Source organism: Schistocerca americana, chromosome 11, assembly GCF_021461395.2.
Source record: "Schistocerca americana isolate TAMUIC-IGC-003095 chromosome 11, iqSchAmer2.1, whole genome shotgun sequence".
Classification (NCBI taxonomy): domain Eukaryota; kingdom Metazoa; phylum Arthropoda; class Insecta; order Orthoptera; family Acrididae; genus Schistocerca; species Schistocerca americana.
In genome coordinates, this window is record NC_060129.1 from 199,187,517 (window position 1) to 199,196,867 (window position 9,351).

A 9,351-nucleotide genomic window follows, 5' to 3' on the forward strand; every position below is an offset into this window, starting at 1 on the left:
AGCTGCCTTTGGAAGGCTGGACGGAGGCCCAGGGGAGGGGAGGGGGGAATGGAGGATAATGAGAGAAGTAAAGAGACTTCGGTACATTGGTGGAATAGAGGGCTGTGTAGTGCTGGAATGGGAACAGGGAAAGGGCTACATGCGTAATGACAGTGACAAACAATGTTTGAGGCCAGGAGGGTTACAGAAACATAGGATACATTGCAGGTAGAGTTCCCACCTATGCCATTCAGAAAAGCTGGTGTCGGTGGGAAGGATGCAGATGGCACAGGCTGCGAAATTGTCAGTGAAACGACTGTCACGTCGGTCGGCATGCTCGGCAATGGGGTGGTCCAGCTGCTTCTTGGCAACAGTTTGTCAGTGGCCATTCATGCGGACAGACAGCTTGCTGGTTGTCGGACCCATGTAAAATGAAGCACTGTGCTTGCAACTAATCTTGGAGATCACACGACTGGTTTCACAGGCAGCCCTGCCTTTGACAGGATAAGTGATGTTTGTGTTGGACTGCAGTAGGTGGTAGTGGGAGGATGTATGGGACAGGTCTCGCATCTAAGTGTACTACCGGGATAAGAGCCACCAGGCTAGGGGTTTGACGCGGGGGTGTATAGGGACGGACAGGGATATTGCGCAGATTTGACGGATGGTGGAATACCACAGTCAGGGATTGGGAGGGGGAGGGGGGAAGATGGTGGGTAGGTCTTCTCATTTCAGGGCGTGACGAAAGGAGGTCGAAACCCTGGCGGAGTTGCTTCAGTCCTGGGTGGCACTGAGTCACGAGGGGAATGCTCCTCTGCGGCAGAGTGGTGGTGGGTGACTGGAAAGATAACGCGTGGAAGATTTGTTTTTGTACAAGATTGGGAGAGTAACAGTCCGTAAAGGCCTATGTGAGACCCTCAGAGGGGGGGGATTGCTCCTCACTGCAGATGTGACAGCTCCAGGTGGCTAGGCTGTACGGAAGGACTTCTCGGTATGGAATGGGTGGCAGCTGTCAAAGTGGAAGTATTGCTGCCGCTCGGTAGGTACGATGTGGACAGAGGTACTGATGTAGCCACCTTGGACGTTAATATCTAGGAAAGTGGCCTACTGAGTAGGACTAGGTGAAGCAAAAGGGGGAGAAGTTCGTGAGGTTCTGTAGGAAAGTGGATCCAGATAAGGATGTCATTAATGAATCTGAAGTAGGTGAGAAGTTTGGGATTTTTGGTGTTTAGGGAGTATTCCTCTAGATGACCCACGAATAGGTTGGCACAGAATGGTGCCATGCGGGTGCCCTTAGATTTGTTTGTTGATAATGCCTTCAAAGTACAAGTAATTGTGGGTGAGGATATAGTCTGTCTCCGCAACTAGAAAGGAGGTTGTAGGTTTGGAATCTGTCGGGTGTTGGGAAAGATAGTGTCGGATAGCAGTAAGACCGTGGGCATTAGGGATGTTAGTGTAACAGAAGTGGTACCGGTAGTGACAAGCGAGGCACCGTGTGGTAAAGGAACGAGAACTCTGGAGAGTAGGTGGAGGAAATGGTTGGTATCTTTATATAGGAGGGGAGGGTAGGTTGTGGGTAATAGGCTGAAGGTTTATTTCTACGAGAGCAGAGATTCTTTCAGTGGGGCACAGAAACTGGCCACAATGGTATCTTATGGGTTGTTGGGTTTATGGATTTTAGTAAGGGGTGAAATCTACAAAAACTCTCCATCCTATCAGAGTTTCTCCAAAACCTCAGCACTATCTCCCCCATTCACTTCACCCGGTTCTACTCAACCCAACATACCACCTTCCTCGATGTTGACCACCACCTCAAAGAGGTCTTCATCAATTCCTGTCTATATCAGATCTACCAACCACCAGCAATACCTCCACTTTGACTGCAGCCATCCATTCCGTACCAAGAAGTCCCTCCATACAGCCTCGTCATCTGTGGCAAATATACTGAGGGTGTCATTCAGGCCTTTACAGACCGTAATTATCCTCCCAATATTGTATAAAAACTAATCACCAGTGCCTTATCTTTCCAGTCACCAATTACTCTGCAATCTCACAGTCTGGCCGCAGAGTAGCATTCCCTTCATGACTTGGTACCACTCAGGTCTGGAGCCACTGAATTACTTTCTCGACTACCTCTCACCGCGCCCTGAAACAAAGAATGTCCAACCCCCCCCCGCCACGTCCTCCCCCTCCTCCCTCCCCCTCCCCCTCCCGAAACTGTGGTATTCTGCTGCCCACCTAACCTACTCCATCCCTACACAATTCCTGCACCAAACCACTTGCATCTACGTCTACTACAGGAATGTGAGCCATGACGCAAGACCTATCTTGTACATTCTCCCACCACCACCACCACCACCACCACCACCACCACCACCTACTCCATTCTGAACCAAAGCCATGGCTACTTGTGAAACCAGTCCTGTGATCTACAAGCTAAGCTGCAGCCACTGTGCTTAACTTTACGTGGGCATGGCAGTTAACAAGCTGTCTGTCTGCACGAAGGGCCACCGACCTACTGTAGCCGAGAAACAGCTCGACCACCCCACTGTTGAGCATGCCACCCAAAAGTAGTCTTCATTTCAGTGATGCACGCTGTTTGGTGGTGATCGTGTGCCCAGCCGCCACTTTCGTCATGCTCGGCCTCCCAGGTCCCCAGACCTCAGTCCGTGCGATTATTGGCTTTGGGGTTACCTGAAGTCGCAAGTGTATCGTGATCGACCGACATCTCTAGGGATGCTGAAAGACAACATCCGATGCCAATGCCTCACCATAACTCCGGACTTGCTTTACAGTGCTGTTCACAACATTATTCCTCGACTGCAGCCATTGTTGAGGAATGATGGTGGACATATTGAGCATTTCCTGTAAAGAACATCATCTTTGCTTTGTCTTACTTTGTTATGCTAATTATTGCTATTCTGATCAGATGAAGCGCCATCCGTCGGACATTTTTTGAACTTTTGTATTTTTTTGGTTCTAATAAAACCCCATGCCATTCCAAGCATGTGTGTCAATTTTTACCCCTCTATCTACACTATTCCATGATTTATTCAGTTTTCAAATTTATACTGACTTTTTGATCACCCGGTACTTTTAACTGGCGCAGTCATCATTCGTCAGTTAGGTAGACATTGGATAACACACAACTTTGTTTTCCATTTCAACATGCACAGTTCACGACGAGACCACATGGCGATCAGATTTTTGTAATTTTTTGTGTTTATGGTACATGAAGCTGTGGTGTAACTCAGGATTGGACAGCATATCATTTTCCACTTTTATCCCCTTAGGCCACCTGAAAATGTCATTTAGGTAGTTGTTAACTAAGAGTGGAACATGCCACTGTGTGCACCCTCGTTTGATATATGTGCAGATGGAAGCAAAAGGAAGCAATCTCGGCACATCGACAAGGCGCGATGGTGAACGCTCGTCTCCACCGGCCGTGGAGACCTGCTTATTCTTTGGTGCCGCAGCCTGGCAGTGCTCAGAAGTCGAGGAGAAAAGGGTTGCTGGCAGGAGTGGAAGTGATTGAGTAACTGAAGAATGGTTGAGAGAACTGTTACCCGATCTGTAATGTCAAAGCATCACACATACATGTTACGATCTATTGTGATCTACAAGTCGTGAATGATATGCATCTTCCGAAATTGTAAAAGTAATTGTACAGTAGAATTGGTGCTGTTGTAATACAGAATAATTATTACAAACCTGATTACGTCATTTCAGTAGCTTAAGTAGGCCAGAGCTCTCTTTCAGGACCCGCCTCAATTGCAAAAGGAGCTGTCACAAGGCACGGTTTAGTGATGCTACGTAAGAAGTCCACTAAAGCAATTAACTTCAAGAAAGTTGGCCTAAAAGTATTTTGAAGGTGAAGTTGACACACATGCAACTGGGTGGAAAATCATAAATGCAGTGCAACCCAATAACAGCTACACTCCAAATGTAAACATGAAAAAGTTTTATTTGTAATTTTTTTTAATTTAAGCCGTCTTTATTAACAATATTTTATAAAAGATCACATTAAAAATCTATATTTACAATAAAAACTGGAGATTTTTTTGTGTAGTACATTATTAGAAATGACAATTAGATGTGTTGATAAGTATATATTTGGTGAATTTTAGATTTAAACTGCCTTAATGCCTGCTATTTAAGGCCATAGAAGCATGGTATACTGCGAACATACTTCTGATGAAAAAAATGATTTTAGTAGCTGGAGTTGGAGATCTTTGTTAATCTCGGCTTTTGAGATATTGCGGTGATGTATCCACAGAAACTTTCACGCATTTCTTTAGAAGTCAAATAACAATTCTCATGGATTTAGTTTTTAAAATGTTTTAATATGACTAAATATTTTCATAAAAAAATTTAATCCTGTATTTCACCACCTTCCTGGGTGGTTGCATTTCCAAAAAGCACTGAAACACAGTTTTTTTTAATTTCTAACTGAGAAGCCAAACACTCAATTTTTTAAAATTATTTCATTTTTATGAATGTTTTTATCCCCAATTTACCTCCTTAGGGGTTGAATTTTCAAAAACACTAAAACATTCTTTATTTTTAACTGAGAAGTCAGATACCAGCTTTCATTGACATAGCAAAAAATGCTTTAGTTGTACTTTACTAATTTGTGTGTGTGTGTGTGTGTGTTTTTTTTTTTTTTTTTTTTTTTTCAACTTTCAACCTCTATCCAACCCCCTTAGTGATTGAATTTCCAAAAATTGTGGTGAAAGATTTTTTTTTTTTTTAATTTCAGACAAAGAAACCAAATTTCTAGCTTCAACTTTGCCTTAATAAGGGACGTATTTTCAAAAACCTTTACTTCCCAACTTCACACCCTTAAGGGTGGAATTTCGAGAAATGAAGCCTACCGCATAAGATCAACACCTTCTCCAAATTTCAAGTTTTAGCAGTTTGGGCTGGCGCGTGAGGAGTCAGGACATTTGCTTTTATATAGAGATGACGTAGGTATTCCAACCGACTGGGGGCAGGGGGATGCAGCTGAATGGAAAAAAAATAGACTACCGAAAGGAGACTGGAACCAACCATTATGACTATCAGTTTCATGATGATTGACACCTGACTTTGAACTGATATTTTGGTTACATCACACGGCAAACGTCGATGGTTTGTACGTTGCCGGAATCGTGGACATGTCAGCTAAACTTATTTATTGGATTCTCGTGCTTAGTGGTGATCAGTGGCTGAACATATAGCAACATACCTGTTTTTCGAGAGCCATGTTAAAAATATTATGAACCCTAGATAAATGCCCCGTATTTCTAAACAGGGTTAATAAATTGCTAATGCAGAGGTAGGCACTGTCACCCAAAATATCAAAGTCACCGCACTTTTCCTTGTGGATTTGCTATTGTGTTGACATCCTGAACACATTTCTTTCGTGAATAGAACCTGGATAACTGGAGATTTGGTCCCAAATCCGTTAGTTGTGATCAGCCGGCCTGTTTATAGTTGCAAGGAAAAATAGTATTTTCAATTCAGATACAACTAGAATCTTTGGGAGGAGTGTGTTGTAATGTGTTCCCCTTCGATTGCTCCAGTCGCACGAGGCATCCTATTTCCCTGGAAATGGTAATCTATTTGTGCCCATTCTTCTGCAGATGGCCAGTTTATAATATCGGCTTCTGAACAACTAAGAAAGTCGGTCACTCTTTCTAGGAACTAGCTGAAAACCAGTATAGATATTAAATTTGTTTGCCATGTCTCTAAATCTTGCCAGTTCGTGGTCAGAAAACCACAAAGATATCAGAATGTGCTATAGTGGAAGCAACTTCCAATTACCACCACCCCCGCCTGATACTTATGATGGCTAGAGTTCCTGATTTTTCACGCAATTCCGCTGACGTATGATGCAGCACACGAAAATGTTCTATAAATTCAGTGTCGCCTCCTAGGGATGGCTGGCTATTACTGCTGGAACAACAGGGTTTTCCTTTTTTCCGCGGAAGTTTACAGACAGTTAACTGGTTTCTGAAATAAGCGATTTCCGGTTCCTTATTTGTATTACATTCTGTAAAAACTCTGTTTGAGCATAACGGATAGTGAGTGCTAAAGTGTGAAAGTAGAGATTGAAGAACTCTGTTTTCATTTTAATTTGACCGTTGTCAAGGATTACAAGCAGATAAAGCCATAATATATAGACATATGGAGCAGATCAGCTGCCTTCTATTTTTATTGTGCATTATGAATGAATTGCTAAGTTTTTATTTTGTTGCTGTTACTAAATCCCCTTTCTCTTTCATTATTTTATAGAAACAGCAGACAAATTATTTATCATTTTAAAGCAAATGAAGCAGTGTACATCATTGCTACGTGGCTTAGTAAAAATATTTCCAGACTAGGATTGCTGCCACTCTGCAATACAACAGATGTCCGGCGACGACAGCTACAAACTGGCGTATAGATGAGGTTGGGACAACTCTTGTAAACTGCATGTACGCGCGTACCTTAAGCCACGACACAAGTCAACAGGTACATTATTAAATGATAATTAATTGACACCATCAGCTGGTACAGGTGTTGTTGATATACCTCGATGGGGACAATTGAAAACGTGTGCCCCGACCGGGACTCGAACCCGGGATCTCCTGCTTACGCTCTATCCATCTGAGCCACCGAGGACACAGATGGATAGCGCGACTGCAGGGACTTATCCCTTGCACGCTTCCCGCGAGACTCACATTCCCAACTGTCCACAATTCTACCTATGTAATGCACCTTATAGACATTTGCCCATTCACTCATTACTCGCGCATGCTTTGGCGATTCCCGTAAGAGTTTGGGCAACCTGTGCGCATTCGCACAAACAAAGGTCAATGGCTGGGTAGCCTTCAACTATATACAGTTGGGAATGTGAGTCTCACGGGAAGCGTGCAAGGGATAAGTCCCTGCAGTCGCACTATCCATCTGTGTCCTCGGTGGCTCAGATGGACAGAGCTTCTGCCATGTAAGCAGGAGATCCCGGGTTCGAGTCCCGGTCGGGGCACACACTTTCAGCTGTCCACATCGAGGTATATCAACAACACCTGTCGGCAGCTGAGGGTTTCAGTTAGTCATCATTTATTCCAGGGAAAAGCTGCACGGTCATCTACAGTATCTGTTCTTTCAAGAACAGTTACTGTCATCATAGATGTAGTTTAAGGCTACGCAGCCATTGACCTTCGTCTGTGTGAATGCGCACAGGTTGCCCGAACTCTTACGCGAATCGTCACCTTAGTGTGCTCGAGTAATGAGAGGATGGTCAAATATCTATTAGGTACATTATGTTTGTAGATTGTTGACAGCTGGGAATGTGGGTCTCACGGGAAGCGTGCGAGGGACAAGTTCCTGCAGTCCACCATTCATGTGCGTCCTCGTTGGCTCAGATGGATAGAGCGTCTGCCATGTAAGCAGGAGATCCCGGGTTCGAGTCCCAGTCGGGGCACACATTTTCAGCTGTCCACATCGAGGTATATCAACACCACCTGTCGGCAGCTGAGGTTTTCAATTAACTATCATGTAAATTTTGTTTGAACAACCATCATGTATTCTAGAGAAGCTGCAATGGTCATCAGTGGTATTTTTTCTTTCGAGAGCAGTTACTATGTTCATATATACGGTCATTATTGTCACAGCAATGCTGAACCGATACGTGCTTGTTGCTTTTTCTGCCGGCATTGTTATTAAAATAGTGCTGCTTCCGAAAGATTGATAGAACTCGCCACTGACAAGAGTCTCGTGGAGTTTACCCCCATTCTAACACAGAGAGCTGTGCGCATGCGCGATCGGGCAGCTTGGAAGAGCCAGAAAATTTTTTTCCGGATAGTCTGTCTGTCTGTCTGTCTGTCTGTCTGCTCTCGCGCACCAATTTATCGACCGACTGGCCGATGAACCGACAAGTTTCGTGGCAGCCCACACACGTCCCGACCGACGGCAGTCGGCGTTTAGAGGTCCGCCCTGTTACGATTTAAGTTCATCGAGTTTATATTTTACGAGATTCCATTTGGTTTTACACAGAAGCAAAAGTTTAAGTTTGCCTTGGCTAATTTAGAGGTAACAAGGCCAAAAAAGGCGAGAGAAAGCTGTGGGCAAAGAAGCGTCTAATGAAAAGAACCAAATTTATCTACGATGTGTTACTTACCGAGCTGGGAGCCGCCGATTTTCGCAATTACGTAAGGCTGAATGAAACTCGTATTTCGGAGCTGCTGGACATTACAAAACCATTCTTAAAGAAAAATAGTCGTGAGACGCTTCAAGCTGCTAGGAGACGCTGTTAGCTACATTTAGTTTCTACCAATTGGCAGAAGTTTTGAGGACCTCAAATTCAGCGTTGTCCTGCCATCCCCACAATTATTACCTTCCAAATTCCTGAAATCTGAGCCGGCCGCGGTGGCCGTTCGGTTCTAGGCGCTCAGTCTGGAACCGCGCGACTGCTACGGTCGCAGGGTCGAATCCTGCCCCGGGCACGGATATGTGTGATGTCCTTAGGTTAGTTAGGTTTAATTAGTTCTAAGTATGAGGTGACTGATGACCTCAGTAGTTAAGTCCCATAGTGCTCAGAGCCATTTGAGCCATTTTTGAACCTGAAATCTGAACGTGATTTATAATTTCCTGAGGAAATACATCGTGGTAAAGCACCTAATTAAAACAAAAGATGTTCATGACAAATCGTGGTGTGGCACGCACCATCTAGCAAATACATCATCAGGTAAGTTCATACGAAATGAAGACTTTTAACAACTGTAAAATGAAATCTCACGCGTAGCTCCTCATAGCAGAAGGCTTGAATACAGACTGGACTTCAGACTTACAACAAGGAAGCAAGTACATTTTATGAGTAAACGTCCATTGACTATATTTCGGTTTTACATCCAATACTTACGGGAAATTAAATCTAAGATCTAATCTATCTGTATTTCGGTTTTTAGATTTCATATCGGATAAATATCAGAAACGAAACCTAAAAACCAAAATACAGGAGGTCGTGCTTTAATTGCCCGAACAGGTTCTCGGTTAGGTTAGTGTTGTTTTAACGTCCCGTCGACAACGAGGTCATTAGAGACGGATCGCAAGCTCGGGTTGGGGAAGGATTGGGAAGGAAATGGGCCGTGCCCTTTCAAAGGAACCATCCCGGCATTTGCCTGAAACGATTTAGGGAAATCACGGAAAACCTAAATCAGGATGGCTGGAGACGGGATTGAACCGTCGTCCTCCCGAATACGAGTCCAGTGTGCTAACCACTGCGCCACCTCGCTCGGTTTAACAGGTTCTCGCCAAGCAAATATAATACCTTCACAAATGTCCACAGAATCTTACCAAATGTGCTAGCAGATATTACAGAACTAAGCTCAGAGCATTATAATGACCTGCCTG

At 44.1% G+C, this 9,351-nt stretch overlaps 1 protein-coding gene and 1 non-coding gene across 4 annotated transcripts in view; both read left to right on the plus strand.

Annotated features, from left to right (window-relative positions):
• The window catches only part of LOC124553841, a 93,192-nt gene extending 89,290 nt beyond the window's left edge, over positions 1 to 3,902 (plus strand). Inside the window, exon 9 of one of the 3 annotated variants that reach the window (XM_047127829.1) lies at positions 3,353 to 3,902. In XM_047127829.1, coding sequence (XP_046983785.1) covers positions 3,353 to 3,511 — 159 coding nt within the window. In that variant the 3' untranslated portion in view covers positions 3,512 to 3,902. The remainder of the gene's footprint in view (positions 1 to 3,352) is intronic. The other 2 variants (XM_047127828.1, XM_047127830.1) reach the window with 2 other exon arrangements.
• Positions 3,903 to 6,911: 3,009 nt separating this feature from the next.
• Trnat-ugu lies at positions 6,912 to 6,985 on the plus strand. Its single transcript has one exon. It is a non-coding gene; the product is annotated as a tRNA-Thr (tRNA).
• The last annotated feature ends 2,366 nt before the right edge of the window (positions 6,986 to 9,351 follow it).